The 19,004-nt window shown below is 33.2% G+C and overlaps 2 protein-coding genes across 2 annotated transcripts; both read left to right on the forward strand.

Moving 5' to 3' along the window:
- The first annotated feature begins 30 nt into the window (after positions 1-30).
- Positions 31-12,133, forward strand: LOC120206643 (surfeit locus protein 1-like). Its single transcript, XM_039206226.1, has 7 exons — positions 31-225; positions 321-421; positions 1,543-1,781; positions 8,052-8,226; positions 8,312-8,595; positions 10,431-10,518; positions 11,734-12,133. Exons 1-6 carry the CDS (start codon positions 63-65, stop codon positions 10,498-10,500), a joined length of 1,032 nt encoding a protein of 343 aa, XP_039062157.1. The 5' UTR covers positions 31-62; the 3' UTR covers positions 10,501-10,518; positions 11,734-12,133.
- A 2,137-nt stretch (positions 12,134-14,270) lies between these two features.
- Positions 14,271-15,789, forward strand: LOC120206560 (protein C2-DOMAIN ABA-RELATED 4-like). Its single transcript, XM_039206181.1, has 3 exons — positions 14,271-14,465; positions 14,734-14,829; positions 15,472-15,789. The coding sequence occupies exons 1-3, from the start codon at positions 14,355-14,357 to the stop codon at positions 15,766-15,768; spliced, it is 504 nt and encodes a 167-aa protein (XP_039062112.1). The 5' UTR covers positions 14,271-14,354; the 3' UTR covers positions 15,769-15,789.
- The last annotated feature ends 3,215 nt before the right edge of the window (positions 15,790-19,004 follow it).

The raw sequence follows: 19,004 nt of genomic DNA on the forward strand, positions 1-19,004 counted from the left end.
AAATTTAATTTTTTTCCAGAGGGTCAAAAACATAGTGGTGAAACTGTGGAAGGTAGCTGGCAATGGCTTCAAATTTGAGAGCAAAGACGGCTATCATTTCCAAAACCCTAACGAGACCCCGCCCTGCTGGGGCCTTCTATGCCGTTTCTTCCTCCTATATCTCCACCTCTTCTGCTGATACCGCCGCCTCCGCCGCCGCCTCTTCTTCTTCCCAATCTCCTCATGGTATTTAACTTTATCACGTGTTTTTTCACATGTGGAATTTTGTAGGGTTTAATGACATAGGATTTTTTCCATCATCATTTGTTGATGTTTGGCAGATAAAGAGAAAGGATCAAAATGGACAAGATGGTTTCTTTTCCTTCCCGGAGCTATCACTTTCGGCCTTGGAACTTGGCAGATTTTCAGAAGGCAAGACAAGGTCAACTATTCTTACCCCTTTTCTTTTACATTCCATTCATTGCCCTGCATTTTTCTGCTAGTCTCTAGGACCTATGTATTGATGTCTTCTTATTCTATCTCTATCATTGTTTCAGTGCCCTTTTCTTTTTATGTTATGCTTGATTGCTTGGGTCTGCCCCAACCATTCTTCTGTATTTTAACATTTACAACCTTTCTAGTGAGTTTGAATTGCTCTAGGAATTGATCAATTAAAATGCTCTTGATGCTAGTTTTGTTTATTGTTTAAATATCAATTTTCGAATTTGCTTCTTTGAAGAAACAGGGCTCAAATAAATGATAATTGTTTGGCTTCTATAGCAAGAAAAGATAGACTGCCCTATTGCTATTTAATCGAATTTGTTGACTGAACAAAATTAGAATTAGATGTGCCAACTTTACCTAGACTTTTCAGAAGTTCTCGTGTTTCTACGTCTTCTTCTACACATATTCAGACATAGGTATGCTTTATGGGATACGATTCTCCAAATATATGGAGAACCTTAAAATAAATTGAGTATATTTGTTTTATATACATATTCATATCTGACAGACACCCCAAGGCCCAAGGCCCAAGGCCAGCTAACTTAAGCACTCAGCCAATAGCAGTCCATAGTTTTTTTATTAGAAACATACCCCTAAAGGTGCTCTTATTTACATTTATACCTGAAATTTGGAAGATTAATAATTCGTATTTTATGTTCCAACTTTTTTATTTTTGGCATAAAGTACTTTCATGATATAGGTAGACCATTTGAATAAATAAAATAGTCTAAGAAATCTAATGCATTAATGAACGATATATAATTTGGCATACATCTATTATTTCACCAATCTTCTTTGTTTATGTACCATATACATTATAAGCATAGTCACCTGTCATTTTCAATCGATCATGACACTAAAGTCATGTGCTTTTCTGGTTTATGCTGCAGTCTATGGAAATCCTTTTCCTTGTGTCTAACTGGAATGTTTCATCATTTAGAAACATGTGCACTCAACTTGCTGCATGTATTGCTCTCATCTGTGTTCCCTTTAGGATTGTTTTTCAGTTTTTTTTTTCAGAATTGCATTCTTATAATTTTCTCATTATACTTCATCCAGATAAAGGTGTTGGATTATAGACTGAAAAGGTTGGAAATGGAACCTTTGAAACTAAATGGCATGTCTCATTCGAGTGAGATATTGGAAACTTTGGAGTTTAGGCGAGTTGTGTGCAAAGGAGTTTTTGACAATGGAAGGTCAATCTATATTGGGCCTCGTTCTAGAAGCATTTGTGGAGTGACTGAAAATGGCTACTATGTCATTACTCCCTTAATGCGAATCCCTGGTGATGCTGAGAGGTAATTAATGTTAATTTTCTGTTCTATATAAATATTCTCGTCAATTTTTATATTTCCAGTTATATCCTGAACACCTTAGCATTAATTTCATTTTTTCTCTTCATTGATATCATCTTTAAGCATATTTATTGGAATTAGTAGAGAAGATAATGAATAGGAATGAAGATTATATAAGTTACTGACTGGATCTATGTCAGGAAAGGCTGTTAATTTGGTTCTTTAATCAAGTCCAAGATCATGCTTTTATTTCTTTCCTTAGGTTTTTGGACTATATTTTTATTTCAGTTAATTTATTTCCATTTTAGAATAGGTTTTCTATTTATGTAATGAGCCTTGTTCTTTTTTAAAGGGACTTGAGTACTAAGGTTTTAGTGTCCCTTTGATGAGCTGAAAGTTTTCACTCTACCTTTGATAAGTTGAACTATCTATCCAGAACATACAATCTTAACAATTTGATATTAAGAGACAGCAATCCTTAGCAATGATAGAATATTGGTTGATAGAGTGGCGAGTAGAACTAAGCAAAGGAGCACGATCAAATACGAGCAAAGATAGAGCAAATGCTTGATTGTCTGTTGCAGCATATTGACAAAATTATTATCGAAACCAAATTCTAAGTGTTTCATCAAATGTGTGAAGGAATAGATAAAATGATTACTGATAAAGAGGGCAGCAGCTCTATGGTAGATGAACAAAACCAAATCGTGGCAGCCTCTATTGATCTCTCTTTCTTGAATAAACATGGGTATTTTAAAGTTGTTAATTATTACTAAAATTTAAATTTTAAAGTAATTTAATATTTTATTGATTAAAATAAATTAACTTAATTATTTTAAGCATTAACTATATGGAAATTAATTATTTTTATTAAATTGAAATATATAATATGTAAAAAACATTTTTTATTCCAATGAATTGTATTTCGTTTTTACTAAACGAACTGAAAACCCATATTTTGTTCCTACTAAATGAAATGAAGAAGACTACCCCTATATAATTACATTTCAAACAAGCAACAATTTATGTCTCAATTTTTGCTCCTCGTACTGGACCGTTCCACATTCCAGGTAACACTTTATATGACACTCAAGTAAGACAATTAATCTGAAAGTTTTGAAGCTTCCTAATTTTTGTGTGATAAGCATGTTCTGAAGAATTACATAATGGTATTTCAGACTTTACATTATTCATTAGAATTACACTAAGTATTTACAGCTGAATCTGTAACCCCCACAGACCGATAAGGGTAACCAAATCCGATCCGGGGTGTCACATTAGGGCCACCGGAGCGACCCATTGTAAAAATAGCGGAAAATTTAAATCATTTTATCAGAACATGTAAACTTATAAAATCATTTGTCACTATTTAAAAATAAAACATATTTCCAGACTCGTATATAAATCAAAATACAATTACATGCCCCCTAATCACATGTACCATACTCTGCAACAACACCGGAAGAACTCCCTTACTGAAATCGATAGATGCACTGGTACAATTCTTTTAACCTGAAAAGGTGAGTAATAGAGTGAGCTTCGAAAAGCTCAGTAATACAGAACTACCAGATGATGCTGAAAAACGTGCAGATACAGATAAACATATTTTCCTTATTGGTTCAGATATTTACAGATTTTTATGTTGAGCAGAGATCCTACTGATATTTCAGGTGGTAACGGACAATGAGCTTTCGTTTCAGAGAAATATTTCGGATGACTGAGTTCAGGAGATCAGAATAGGTTTTCTAGTGTGTTCCCGAAAAATTCAGTAAAAAGATACAGATCTTTTAAAACATATATATATATATATATATATACCCCCATCCGTTCACATCATAAATGTGTAGGTTCCCCAGAACCATACACCCAACCGCACATGCCATTTAGACCCTGAGCACAAAGCCGAGGAGTCTGCAGATAATCTTCCTCCAACAATAAACCCCCAGATAAAACATTTCTCCGTCGGTAAACAGAGATATCAGAAATCAAAACATAATTCAGATCAGATATCAGAACAGAATCCAGGTTAGGAATCAGAACAGATTTCAGATCAGATGTCAAAACATAATTCAAATCAGAAATCAGATAAAATATTCATATAAGTAAGGAACACACTAGAGTTTCCAAATATTTTTAGAGATACAGGATAATCTTATCGGGCAGAGAAACACAAATCTTTAGTTTAACGATAGAATATTGAAATTTAGAATCACTATTGGAAGAGTTCATTAACTGACAGAATCATCAGTTATTCAGAATGTGAATTATCAGGATCATATCTTATTCGGACAGTTTTCAAAAGTTGTACATAATCAGAAGGGTATTCAGAATCCTTTGTATCCATGTCAATTGATCGGATAATCGAACAACTTGATAACGAAGATTCAGAACCTTAACAATTTATATCCACTGGTCAATTCATTTCCCTTCCAGGGTATTTACTTTTTTAATACCACAAATTCTTGTTCATAGATCACCTTCAGAATCATCGCTGAATAGATCTTCCAATGATCTTTATTTCATTTCCAAGCTTCCACGATATCATGAAATACTGACGTGCTTGATTTGTAGTTCATGTTCCATAAGGACAGTACATCTTATAAACTCATCAAAATTTCCAGACTTATCCAATTCACTTACTTAATCCTCGATCATTGAGGTTACTTAGCTTATTTAGCAGTCAAATTCATTCCAGTTACTTCGGGGTTTTTCAGAGTAATTTAGACGTTACTGAATTTTAGATACATGTTGTACTTCCATTCCATTCGATTTGGTCTTCATGGTTGATTTGACTAACAAACGTCCAATTCATAGTACTGAATGCGATCTAGAGTTGAGTTGAGTTGAATACTTCCAAAATTATCATCGAGCCAAACTTAAGAAGACGAACACGCATTCCAGTAATATCTATGCTATTTAGGTATTGACATAGATTTAGGGTTGATCTACTCACTTAAGTTGTTTTCCATTACTTTTAAAGGTATGCCAATACCTATGTTTATTTGGATTCCTTAATTAATCCAAGGCATTTACTTGGTATAGGTCATGAGGGTATTTTGGTAATTTTGGTATTTAGTTTTATTCCATTCATTTCAGAGCTCGAGGATATCCAATCATTCATGAGCTTGGTGATAATCTTGGGTCATTTCCATTACAGGGGTATTTTGGTCATTTTACAGATCTACGGTATTTCAATCTTTTCCTTCCATCCGATCTTATTATTTAATTCAATCTTATCATTTACTTCAGTCCTTTCGAACAATTCTGACAGCAGAATACCCCCGATAAATTACTCTTCAAGTATTTAATCATTATTCGAATATTTTCAGGTCAAGTGTCTTCTCAGACTTTACAAACGGAATATCAGAAATTTTCCTGCACTAAGTCGGGATCTTAACAATTAAATCCGTACTTAATCGAGTTAAGTACGAATCCTCTAAGTATTTTCTCAGTCAGAGTCATCTCAGACTATTCTATCTCTTAAGGGCATTTCCGTAATTTCTTAACTAGATAAGTTCGATATTAGCTCTTAACGAAAATAATATAATTTAGAGATCTTATGATTAATTGCTTTCTTGAACAATCTCTGATCTTGAAATAATTCCCTTAACACACTTCTAGTATCTTTCATAAACCTTCTTGGGGTTAAAAACCGGTTCTCCATAATTTCCAAGTAAAACTAACATTTCTTATGCACATCAATAGTTTTAGCAGATCAATAATTCTTTTCAGATTTATTAATCCACTTCCAGAGACAATTCTTATCATTTTCCAACATAAGGGTAATTTCGTAATTTTCCCTAATCGAAATATTCTCTTAATTTATCATCTAAGTACCTTTAATGAGATAAATTATAATCTACAATCCATGGTTAATTCTTTTATTACTTAATTCCAAAACTTGTAATTTAATTCAAACCGTCCTCCAATTTCTTATAATAGTCATCTGAGCCATATTCAGTTATCTACTTTCTACCGTATTCATAACTAGTGTAGATCTTCATTAATTACACATATGAGACCAAACATTTCCATTCATGCATTTATCAATACCAACATGTTCCATAAAGCATAAAGAGGTAGTAAAGTATTACCTCGATTTTCGTGCAATACTGATCGACCATAAAAATTCCATTCGAATGCCTTTGATCTTCAATTCAACTTCCAATAATTCCTCAGATACATATCAACATAAATTATATAAAAAAAACGGAGCTTAATTCCGAAAAACGGATCGAATCATGTGATTAATTAGTGAAAAATAGCTTACCGGGTTCAAATTTGGCGAAACGGACTTCGGAATTGAACTCAAGACGTCAACAAAACCTAAAATATTACTATTGAATTCCAGCTCACCAACTTGATTTCTAGCTTTCAATCTTTTCTAACGAACACGAACAATCTATCGTACAAATACGTCTTCAAACAATTTTCCTCGTCATAAAAAAATAACTTATTAGAATCCAAATAATAATCTGGGGACCCAATTGTTAAAACTAAAAATTTAGGAGTCAATATAATTTTTAATTACTAAAATTAAGGACTAAATCGATCTTAATAAAACTATTATGCCATAATCATAACACCATAAAAACTAAGAGACAAGGTTGAGCTTTTAACAACTTGGATGGCTTACCTTGTAATTTCCCCTTTTGCACTTTTTCAACAAAAACCCACGTGATACCCATATAATAATTCAAGTGACAGTTTTTTAAGCACTCTTTGTCCAGTACCTATTCTCGTGCGGTGGCAGACCCCATTTCTTTTTCATTCATTTATTTAATCTTTAAAGCTTCAGGCCATATTCTGCAGATGAACAAGGAAGCCTCGTTGATAGGTAGTTGAACGCCGACGACCATCGTATCAACCGTCGTCACTGGTCGTCGTCCGAGAACTAACATACATGGTTTGAATCACATCAAACTCTTCATCAAGAATCCGACCTCCGATCATCCAAAAACATCACCGATCGCCACAAATCTTACAAAAACCATTCGGGTTTTTTTTCAAAGTAAAACAATCTGATATGCTTCTAGTTACTGTCCGATGAAGCCAAAACCAAGTTATGTCGTTCCTTACAACCACTCCAAGCTTTCCAAAGCACGGATCTTCCTATCGATGTCTGAAACGCTAAAATACAAACCCCCATCTCTCACCGACGTTACGAATGATATTGGTTGTTGGTTTGCAGGCAAGGTTCAAATGACCCAGTCGACGCTCACCGGACGTCATCATCATTACTGCGCGAGGACTTGTTTGGACAAACCGGATCTTTGAAAATACAATAGCCCCAGGTCCACTAATTCTGTCATCTCCATCTAATCTGTTTTCTTGAAGTAAGCTTCGAAATGATCATGATTTTGCACCACCATTTAAACGCCCATAAACAATGAATGGAAGCAGATTCAGAAGTAATTGCGTAAACTCTACTTGGAAAATAAAATCCAGAATCAGATCAGAAACTCACAGTAGACGAGAAAACAAAATTGGGTTCCAAAAGAATCAAAACAATTGAATCTAAAAAAAATAAGAAATAATATTCGAACCCCAAGAAAAAATGTACAATATCAAAGAGACAGTGGAGATATAATGGGATTTGGTGCTTTGGTGTTTTATGAATGCTATGTAATATAAAATATTGGTACTACTATTTTATGAGATAACGAAGAAGATTGCAGACAAAACAAATTTAATTTACAGGACCCACTAGCCCACTATGGTACCATAAGATATGATTTATTATTGGGTGGTTGAAATTATTGGGGTGTTACAGAATCTCTTAACTAAAGTCCTTGCTTCTGGAGTCTGGACAAGCTTGACATTTTCACTAGTGTGTCTATCTAGGATCCCTTAAACCTATTTAAGCTTGTTGGCATGTATTAAAACCCTTTTTAAAATGTTTCAAAAGTAACCCGACTATAAGGGACTTAGGTGCTTCAATTTTGTGTCATTTTACTCCCCGCACACCCAAACACACTCACATGTCACATACACACAAACAAACAAATAAATAAATAAATAAAGTACTAAAAAAGTGAAGTCTAGAAAATGTTGTTTTTTTTCCTGCTTTGCTTTATACTTTTGTCGCAAAATAGTGAGCTAAGCTGCAAGCTACAATGGGGAAGTCTTTTAGATTCTACCTTACCTTCGTTATGTGGTATTTTCCCTTTATAGGTAGGTTAAATTGTTATTTGGTGCTGAACTTCATGTTCCTTTCTGATGCATGGGATTGCTTGCTATGTTTCCATTTGACTAATTTAAGTGCACTTTCAGTGTTCAATCACCAGTTCTTGTAAATAGAGGATGGGTCCCACGCAGCTGGAGAGACAAATCTTTTGAAGTTCCAGAAGACAGGGAGAAGTCTTCAAGTATGGATGCTGTTCCTGCCCCACCGAATGAACAAAGTTGGTGGAGAATATTTCAGTCCAAGAAGCAAAAAACTGTTAAGGTTGTCTCTTATTATCCCTTAATGCCTTGGTTGATATCAATGGCATATCTTAGAAGAAAAAGTCTAATTTTTTTCTGGAATACAGGATCAAGCCTCTGCTATTACTTCTGTGGAAGTTATTGGAGTTGCCCGGGGTAGTGAAAAGCCAAGCATATTTGTTCCAGCAAATGATCCAAATTCTGGACAGTGGTTCTATGTTGATGTTCCAGCAATTGCTGTTTCTTGTGGGCTTCCGAAGGATACTCTTTTAATTGAAGACATCAATGAAAATTTTAATCCAAGCAACCCTTATCCTATTCCAAAGGATGTCAATTCCTTGATTCACAGTTCAGTTATGCCTCAAGATCATCTAAATTATACATTGACATGGTATGAGTCACTATGTTATATGATCCAAAGGATATTTTATATTATTCTGCATGCTCGTTCCCTGTCCTTCCTGCATTAGAATAGTTTTGATTTCTTGTGATTGCGTTGAAGTAGAGCAAACATTCAGTCTATCTGTTCTTTTAAAATGGACAACATGTTAAGGTTATGCATATAATACTTTATTTGTAATTAGAATTTAAACAAATCTGAATTAGCAAATGTAAATAATGAATAGGTTATATGAACTGAATAAAGCAATGTAAATATCTTGATGAAAACAGTTATGTTAATAAATTATTATAAAGATATATAATCATTTTTATATTTTTCCTGTGGCATAAATTTTGTACTGATTCAATTTAGCAACTTTTGGGCAAAGACAGCCTCTTCTTTGGGAAATCAAAAGAGAAGTCATGCCTGTTGCTTTAAACTGCATTTAGTCTAGTCTAACACAACATCAGCAAATTAATTCCTTTTTTCTTCATTCATTATTTGTTATCTTGCTGCAAATGCCTTCTTCTTTATGCCTCAAGGCAACTTGAAGCGGCTGTGTATTGACACGCACCTCTATACATGCTTCAACTATTCCTTTTTTTGTCATTATATTTAAAATTAGTAGACATGTACTTAATATTTGTGCCTGCCTCTTTGGAAATGCCCTAAGGAACCTTTCAATTTTTTGGACTGGGTACAATTCTAATTACTTGGTTTTGAAGTAGGTTTAAGGTCTAGATGCTGGTGTGTTTACTTAGCTATCATGGTTGTTTTTTTAGCATCAATTTGTTATGGGAGATTTTGCCACTTTTAGGAATGTATTTTGGCTCCACTACTGATAATTTGGATAATTATACATTCTGAGATTGTTTTGTTAGGAAGCATCCTGATATGAAATAGAATATGATTTAGCTTCAGTTTCACGAATTTTACTCTATTAATGAGCACATAATTCCTGGTAACTTCTTGCTCCCTTTTCTTAAAATTCGACATCATAATATGATTATCATAATGGAGTATTTTTCAGCTGTTTCACTACATCATAATTCCGTCTTCAGTGACTACAAGCATTTCATTTTGTGACACTATCTGTATCTGGTACCTTTAAGCCAAACCTGATAATAATATGAAAAACAATATAGTGCCAAAAAAATTCTGCAGTTTGGACAGCCAAATATTCTTAAACAATTCTGTGAAAGAGGAAAAAGGTTACTGTTTACCGAATAATTATCTGTTGAGTAGGATGCGAATATGTTGGGGGAGTCTCAGGTTTATTTTCTTGAGCTACTTGGCAAATTGCAATCTTGTAGAAATGTGCATAGGTTAGTTGCATTTGGGTTGAGAATCAGCTATGCCTCAAGGATTTTCACATATATATCTGTGTGTATATGTGTGTGTGTGTGTATATATATATTTCTTGTAGTTTTTAAATTGAGAAAGCTCCATTAAAGCTCAACGAATTGTATGTAAAACCTTGTGTGTTCAAGATTTTGCATTAGCCAAAAACTATTTCTTTTGCAAAATTCGCTTCATTAAAATGTCTTATGATGGGTCATAATGGTTCATGTATCCTTCTACTTTCATCGGTAGAGACGTATATATGGTCGTTTGATGGACTGTGGTAAGGAAACATGCAAGTGTTCGTATTATTTAGATTTCTGTATGCCTTTTGCTAAACTTTATTTTGAGAACATTCTTGCCATTTTTGGCTTTTTCTGAAGTATATCATGGTGTCACCTCATTATCTCATTAGTGAAAAGGCAAATTTATCTCAAAATTTTAAGGCTAATTCTTTTTCTCCTATCATACCTGTTACCTGGTATCTATCCCATTTTCTGCAGGTATTCTCTGTCTGCTGCAGTTACATTTATGGCTTTCAAGAGGCTTAAACCAAAAATTAGTAGGAGATAGCAAGCATTACTCTAGGAGGTATAATTTATTCCTATGATTCTTGTTTTTAAGTGCATTCAAGCATATTGATTGTAACATATTCTTAACCCTGACTAACCTACATATTGAAGCAAGAAATTTTTTATATGGTGGCACTTATATCCGAGTATAAACATCTAGTATGTGTCCGGGGTGAGAATATTCAATTTTTTAAAAGTTTTTCCATGTACTTGGAGAATCTTCGGAAACGCAAATATTCATATGCATATTGGACATTGGTACTTCGTGGAAAATGAAGAGTTGGTGCAACAATGGGTTGGCACCGTTTTTTAGTCCCCATGATTTGATGGTACCATTTATTGCTTCATTTTGGAATTATTTGTTGGATTATGTGATCTTCTTGCAGCCTTTATTCTTATGGTGTTTTACTTTCTCATTCTCATCCTTTATAAGTTAAAAAATTTAATCTGCAAGAGCATGAACAACTCATTAGCCTCAAGTCCTAGTATTATGATGAGAAGATAGATCATTCAGCAGGTCTTTTTAATATCGATGGTTCTTTTGGCCAATGTGTCTTTTGTGTGCAAGTAATTTTCCAAGAGAGCAATTTGGACAGTTAGCGTTAAAATTTGTGTTCAAACCACATTATTCATACTATTTCATATATTTATTAGGAGCCAAGTTTAAATACTGTCATTATGCATGTTTTCTAGAATTCTCTACGGAGTACGGATCATTATTGAGTTACATTTGAAAGAATTGGCGAAAAAAAATATGGATTGTATATTTTGTTTAGGATAAAGTACATAAATGGTCTCCCGATTATAGGGTGTTGTTTTGTTGAGTCCCTCGACTATTATAAGTTACAAAATGGTCATCCACCTATTCATATATTTCAAACTCGTCTTTTTCCATTGAAAATTTGATGATTGTTTGAACTGGACGTTAATCTATTGATTAAGATATGATCCAAAATCGTTTAAGTTGTATAGTTGTTTGAGATTTTGGGATTATATTTTATCATATTCCAATTAGTAGGTTAACGTCCAACTCAGACTGCCATAATTCTTTTAACGGAAAAGGACAAGTTTAGAACATATGAATAGTCGGATGATCATTTTGTAACTTTTAATAGTCGAAGACTCAAAAAAAAACATCTTATAGTCAGGAGACCATTTGTGTACTTTTTACCCTTTTTGTTTATTGGTTCATTTTCTTTTAAGACTAAAGTTCGTATTTCTTTTTTGTACCTAGGTTTGCACTGGGGCCCTGGGACAAGCCAACAAGCATTGAATCTTCGAGAGACATTGCTGCTTGCAGACCAGAATACTTTATGAAGCGGGTGGAGCCGTTGAGAATGTAGTCGGAATGGCTATTCCGATAGCACCACCTGCATTTTGATCAGTGGAAAGGAACAGATGAGTTTTGCTACATTTGATATTTTGTTTTGGCTTTAAACAAAATAAAATTGGAAAAAAAAGGAACCCTTTGCTATTTTTCCTAGTCTAGAAGACAAGGAAAAAGTAAAATGACAATGGAAAGAGGAAGAGAGAGGGAGGATTGATTAATGTCTGGTGCTATAGAGAACTTATTTATATTTGTTTTCAACTTTGCATGTGAAGGTTCACTAAAGCTGAGAATGTATTGTTTATAGCATACAAGGGAAACTTTATAGATCATCTATGTATCTTTAAGCTGTAGATTATTTTTGCCTTGTTTATTTCCGAGGCTCGTAACTGTCATTTTCGACGATGACGTCGACTCTGAAGTTTGAATCTTAATTATTTCATTTAGAGGGTAATGTGTCTTATCAGTTTTCCAGTGATTTGTTCTCGACTTCTGTTTCTTTTTCTTTGTTGGTTATTGAGTTGAATGCAAAGATTGTGAGATTGAGGAGGAGGTTTTAAAATTCAATTGTATGGTAAGGGTTTGCATGCCCGTTGCATTAATCATACATGTAAATTTTACATGACTTACAACTAGGGATGTGCATCGGTTGAGTTTTTGGCTAATCTTATCCTACTTGAAAATATGTATCCTCTACTCGAAATTAGACTCGATCAGAGTTTAGGATGACTTCACCTGGCCCAAACTCGACTCATCTTTTTGAGATAAAACCTGAATTGATCAGATCTGAAATAAATATTTTATAAAAATATTAATTATATTAGGAAAAATGGACCTAATTGAAAAATAATATAGAGTAGGGGTATCATTGTAATTATCCTTAAATATAAGATAAAATTATATTATTTTCGATTGAGTTGAGTTGAGTATTTTTCACTATAAATCCGACCCGACCCAATTGGAATACATAATCTAAAAAATCTTAATCTGATCTGAACTCTAAAATAACTCGATCCAATGGAGTCGGATCAAAACTCATTAAGTTCAGGTTTCGTGTCCATCCCTACTTACAACACATGTTGGCTGTGGGAAATCTCTGCCTAGTGATGAAAATATACAATATTACATATTATGCAGCCTGTAAAAGGATATTAGAATGTAAATATCTTCAATTAACCTGCTCTCACTTGCTTGCTGTTGTTTGTCTGCTTCAACATGTTCAAGCAATGCTTCCAGCTCTACTTCTGTCAAACATTCTAACATTTTCTGCAAGAAGAGATGAAAAACTAAGATTAATTTTATGACTTGCTGATTGGTACATGACGTGAAAGTGGTGTTGATGTCTAATTGACATGGGGCAGCTTGTTAGGTCGAAGAACACTAATATAACATAAAGACATTCGAGAAACGCAGATATTAATGGGAAACGAATGGCAATGATAGGTTTAGGATTAGATTTATAACTTGAAAAAATGGTACTGGTCAATATTTTTCGCCATTAACCATTATAACACTGATGTAACAGTTTAAGGGGTTGATAACGTGATAGATAACATGATAGATGGGTTAAATTAATAATTTAAATATAACAAATGATTTGTCATGTTATTACTGTAGATTGCATGTTGATCTTCATTGCCTGTTGATCTTCCCTACTTTAGACTTTCAGATTGGACTTGGATACGCGATTTGCTTTCGTAGATATTTTTTTTTGCGGCGTTCGATTTTGATAGGTGATTATTTGTAATCTTTCAGTAGTTTAATCTCATGTTGTTTTTTTAGTAAATCATTTTAAATTGAAACGATTAGAGAATAGAAAATAAAACTAAATATGTGAGTTAAATGTGCACGTTTATAAGATTATTCATAACTTTTCAATAGAATACTTTTATTTAATTTTTCTTGGATGTAATGAGAAAATAATATAATTTCCGTTTTTGTTCCCATTTTAACTCTACGAAGTAATAAACGAAAAACGCTCATATTTTCTTTTTCTTTTTTTTATAATTCTTATATAAATATAATATAATATTTATTCCAATACTCTCAATTAATTAATAATAAATATTTTTATGCTTGTCGGTATTCAGGATCTCTAAGATAATAATAATTTTTTTTAATTATTGAAATCGTTTGATTCATACGAGATTAATTGATAGTTATATATATATATATATTAATAAGTAACTGAATTTATTGTGTATATTACTATACAATAAGTTCACTTTATATTTACTAGTAATTTCAGACCACATGCTCATGCACAAAAGGCGTGAGTTACGACTCGGTTGTAGCTTATTCTAACGGTTGATAGAGAAGGAAAGACCGATTCCTCCAATTTATTACCGTACAGGTTACCGCCTCTACCGGTCACCCATCCCCAATATCTAACCCCCCTCAAGATTTCAAATCCAACACACATCTGGTGGGTCCCAATGTAACCTCGTACCTTCTCTGTCTGAATATATACATCTATATTGTTAGAGAAGAAGAAGAAGAAGATACATGATCTTTTGGAGATAAAAGGCATGGAGGAATTGTTGGGTTTATTGAGGATTCACGTAAAACGGGGCGTAAACCTTGCGGTTCGGGACGTCCGTACCAGCGATCCTTACATTAACTTTAGGATGGGCAATCAGGTTTCAATGATCAACTTAACCCCTGTTTATACACGACTCAAATTACAGTTACGGTCGTGTTTTTTATCGTATCATATTTATCGTGATTATATATATGAAAGACATTATTATTGTGACTACGAGTATCGTGGTAATATAATAACTGTCGTGATCTGTACTGTTACCGTTATATTGTGGACACTACTGCTATCGAGGACAACTATTTAAATACTTGTCATTTACTGTAACTCATGGTTGGACATTTTTCTAATTCTTACATTTCTTGCAGTCACTCAAGACTAAAGTAATAGAAGGGGATGTTAATCCTGTGTGGGATGAAGATTTAACTCTTTCCATAAGAGATCCCGAAATGTCAATCCAACTTGTAAGTCTCTTTTTTTATAAGATACATAAGTGGTCTCATGTTGTTTTGTTGAGTCTCTCGATTATAAAATGTTATAAAATGATACTTCAACTGTGATATGTTACTCTGTTAATTTTCTTGACTATTAAAAGTTATGAAATAGTCACTCGACTATTTATATGTTCTAAATTCGTCATTTTTTTACTGAAAAATTAATGACAGTCTAATAATACGATAAAATTTGATCCCAAAATTTCAAACAACTATCATATATGAGTCATCAGGTTAACGTCCAGTTCAGACGACTGCTAATTTTTTTAATGAAAAAGACGATTTTAGAATATATGAATTGAATGACTAGTTCGTAATTTTTAATAGTTGAAGGACTTAACAAAGCAACGTATTATAATCGAAAGATCATTTTTTGTAAATAAGCATTTCTTATAGTCGATGATCATTTTTTACTTTACTCTTTTTCTAATAGTTCCGGTAACTAAACTTAGAATTTCTTCGAAATTCTTCTTAATCATTAAAATCACACTATATTGAGGTAACTATTTAACCCCCATGATCTCAAGAGACAACAAAACTCCCATCTCGTAAGTCTTTTAGTTACCATTTCCTTTATACCATCAATTTCAAAGTTTGGTTATTTGATTGCAGAATGTGTACGACTATGACAGATTTAGCAAGGATGACGAGATGGGTGATGCGGAGTTCGACATAAAGGCCTTCATAGAAGGCTTGAGAATGGATTACGCAGACTTCCCCGACGGGACCATATTGGCAAAGGTGCAACCGAGCAGGAAAAACTGCTTGGCCGAAGCCACCACCGTGGTTTTGAGGGATGGCAAGGTTCTTCAAGACCTCTGCCTCAGATTGAGAAATGTGGAGACTGGTGAAGTGGAGCTTCAGCTCGAGTGGATTGATCTCCCTGGTTGTAAAGGTCTTCGTGCTTAACTTCATCAATGTCCCATTGGTTTTGGGTACCAAATAAAGTATGTACAATATAATTTTGGCTAAACTATATATTTAGTGTTTAAACTATCAATTTCATTTCATTTTAGTACCTAAACTTTTAGTTTTTTAAAACAATGCCTAACGTTTACTTTTTGTTTCATTTTAATACCCCACCGTTAATTTTTTGTTTCATTTTAGTAACTAAATTTTTAACGGCAGGGTACTACAATGAAACAAAAAGTAAACATTAGGTATGATTTTGAAAAGAATGAAAGTTTAGGTACTAAATCGGAATAAAAGTGATAGTTTAGGTACTAAATTTGTACTTTACCCTATTATTTTTGTTACTCCAGAAGCTATCTCTGGTAAACATTTCTTTCAATACATATATATTCATTTCCCACTCATTTAGGTTATTTATAAGAATAATATTATTTTTAATTTATTGAGAATAATAGGTCAAATTATTTAGGGTTAGTTGGCTTAATAATAATTAAATAAAAATTCATAAAATAGAAAAAATATAATTTCTTTAATCATTTTTTTGAAAGATAATGACAGTGACTAATTAAAAATCTCCGTCATAATTGAGTCATACCGACATACAACTTGAAAAAGGGTGCACTATAATTTTATTAACTATATAATTGATCACCTATGTTTGTGTTTTGTTTATTTTTCCTCGTTGATTTTAATAAAAATAATATATAATCACTTTTGCTTTTATTTAATTAAGATGTGATCACTATGAGTTAATTGTCATTAAATATTTTTGTATAATCGCACATTTGATCTTGTTATTTACATATCATCTCAATTTAGTCCTAATTTTTATAAATTAAAATAAATTTAATCCTCTAATTAACTGATGCCATGTGTCATCGGTATCATGTGTCGTGCCACATGTCATCATTCATGTAACACCCCAACCCGTACCTGACCCGGATACGAGTCTGAGGTGTCACATTGACTTCTCAAAAACATTTACTTTTACAAAATACCCAAGATTCAGTTTGATATTTCTAATAAAACCATTTACTTTCTATGATATAAAACATATGGTTTTACAAAATTGATCAGAGCGTATCTAATACAAATCTTTTAACTACATATCAACTAGATTCTATATAAAAAAATACATGTTATTCATTTAGGTTCTGATCTGACCTTCGGTAAGGAGAAACTAACCTGTCTTGCTCCTCTTAGCTTCTCTTCCTGCTTTCCTGAACCTACGTGTGAACACTCACACGCTAAGTCATAGATTTAGTGAGACATATAAATACATATGTAAATTATCAAATGCATGTACATATCATGTAATACAATGTCATACTTGTATACATACTTTTTCATGTAACAATTACATACACACATACATGTCATCATTTATATTTTCTCATACTCTTATATGATTATCCTTTCTATCTCTTATCTCTTGTTCATATGATCTCTTATTTTCATATTCTATATCTTATAACATGTTCTTACATCATCATATGAGTCATTGATATTCATTCATATATATACATTAACATATATTCATGTACATCACATAACAAATGCCATAACCCATAACACACATTCTTTCCTGTAACATATACACACATTCACATATATTATCATATAAAACATGTAACACATTTCTCATTACAACTCACATTTTATTGTTATCTTTTTGGTTAGCCCATGCACACTACTGAGAACTTAAGGTATGTGAGTACATAGAGGTTGTGCAATATGCTGTCACCACAGCTCGTATAATTCCCACTAGGGGCGCGTAGAATTTTTCCCGAAGGACCACATATAACACATATGTCCCGAAGGACCACTATGTCCCGAAGGACCGCGTAGACCCTCGACTCTTGGCATGTCAACTATACATATAGCTCTCATAACACATGACATGGGCATTATCTTTTACCTCATTACACATTCACATATTCGTGTCACATAGTTCTTTCACATAGCTCTTTATCACATTTCATATGATCACATAGTCACGTAGTTTACTTTCACGTAGAATTTTTTCCATGAAATTCACATTATTCATCCTTTTCACACATAGTCACATCACATAGTTCTTTATCCCATTTCATATAGTTCACATATACCTTTTTCTCATATGCATATAACATATCATTTCTTATCTTTTAACTTATATTACATATGCATGTAATCTTATGACTTATTATCAATATCTCATAGATCACTATCATACAACACATATCTCATAACATATAATGCAACAAGGCATATTCACCTAGATCACAAACATAGAGAAGCAATTACATCTAATGTAACCCCCCAGACCGATGTGGGTAGCCCGATCCGATCCGGGAAGTCACATTAGGGCCACCGGAGCGACCCATTGTAAAAATAGCAGAAAATTTAAAACTTTTATTGAAACGTGTAACTTATAAAATTAGTTTTCACTATTTAAAAATAAAACATATTTCCAAACTCGTATATAAATCAAAATACAATTACATGCCCCCTAATCACATGTACCCTACTCTGTAACAACGCCGGACGAACTCCCTTACTGAAGTCGATAGATGCACTGGTACAATTCTTTCAACCTGAAAAGGTGAGTAATAGAGTGAGCTTTGGAAAGCTCAGTAATACAGAACTACCAGATGATGCTGATGAACGTGCAGATACAGATAAATATTTATTTCCTTATTGCTTCTGAGCATTTACATATTTTTATGCTGAGCAGAGATTCTACTGATATTTCGGGTGGTAACGGACAATGAGCTTTCAGTTCAGAGAAATATTTCGGATGACTGAGTTGAGGAGATCAGAATAGGTTTTCTAGTGTGTTCTCGAAAAATTCAGTAAAAAGATACAGATCTTTTAAACATATATATATATATACCCCCATCCGTTCACATCATAAATGTGTAGGTTCCCCAGAACCATACACCCAACCACACATGCCATTTAGACCCTGAGCACAAAGCCGAGGAGTCTGCAAATAATCTTCCTCCAACAATAAACCCCCAGATAAAACATTTATCCGTCGGTAAACGGAGATATCAGAAATCAAAACATAATTCAGATCAGATATCAGAACATAATCCAGGTTAGGAATCAGAACAGATTTCAGATCAGATGTCAAAACAGAATTCAAATCAGAAATCAGATAAAATATTCATATAAGTAGGGAACACACCAGAGTTTACAAATATTATTCAAAGGTACTGGATAATCTTAGAAAGTAGAGAAATATGGAT

Source organism: Hibiscus syriacus, unplaced genomic scaffold (genome assembly GCF_006381635.1).
Source record: "Hibiscus syriacus cultivar Baekdansim isolate YM2019G1 unplaced genomic scaffold, ASM638163v2 tig00013960_pilon, whole genome shotgun sequence".
NCBI classification, from domain to species: Eukaryota; Viridiplantae; Streptophyta; class Magnoliopsida; order Malvales; family Malvaceae; genus Hibiscus; species Hibiscus syriacus.

Excerpts from the sequence above, each read along its gene's own strand:
- LOC120206643 (XM_039206226.1), top strand. The coding sequence starts at position 63 with ATGGCTTCAAATTTGAGAGCAAAGACGGCTATCATTTCCAAAACCCTA. Across the intron at positions 422-1,542 it reads TTTTCAGAAGGCAAGACAAG|ATAAAGGTGTTGGATTATAG; the intron begins GTCAACTATTCT and ends TACTTCATCCAG. Across the intron at positions 8,596-10,430 it reads CTAAATTATACATTGACATG|GTATTCTCTGTCTGCTGCAG; the intron begins GTATGAGTCACT and ends CATTTTCTGCAG.
- LOC120206560 (XM_039206181.1), top strand. The coding sequence starts at position 14,355 with ATGGAGGAATTGTTGGGTTTATTGAGGATTCACGTAAAACGGGGCGTA. Across the intron at positions 14,466-14,733 it reads ACTTTAGGATGGGCAATCAG|TCACTCAAGACTAAAGTAAT; the intron begins GTTTCAATGATC and ends CATTTCTTGCAG. Across the intron at positions 14,830-15,471 it reads CCGAAATGTCAATCCAACTT|AATGTGTACGACTATGACAG; the intron begins GTAAGTCTCTTT and ends ATTTGATTGCAG.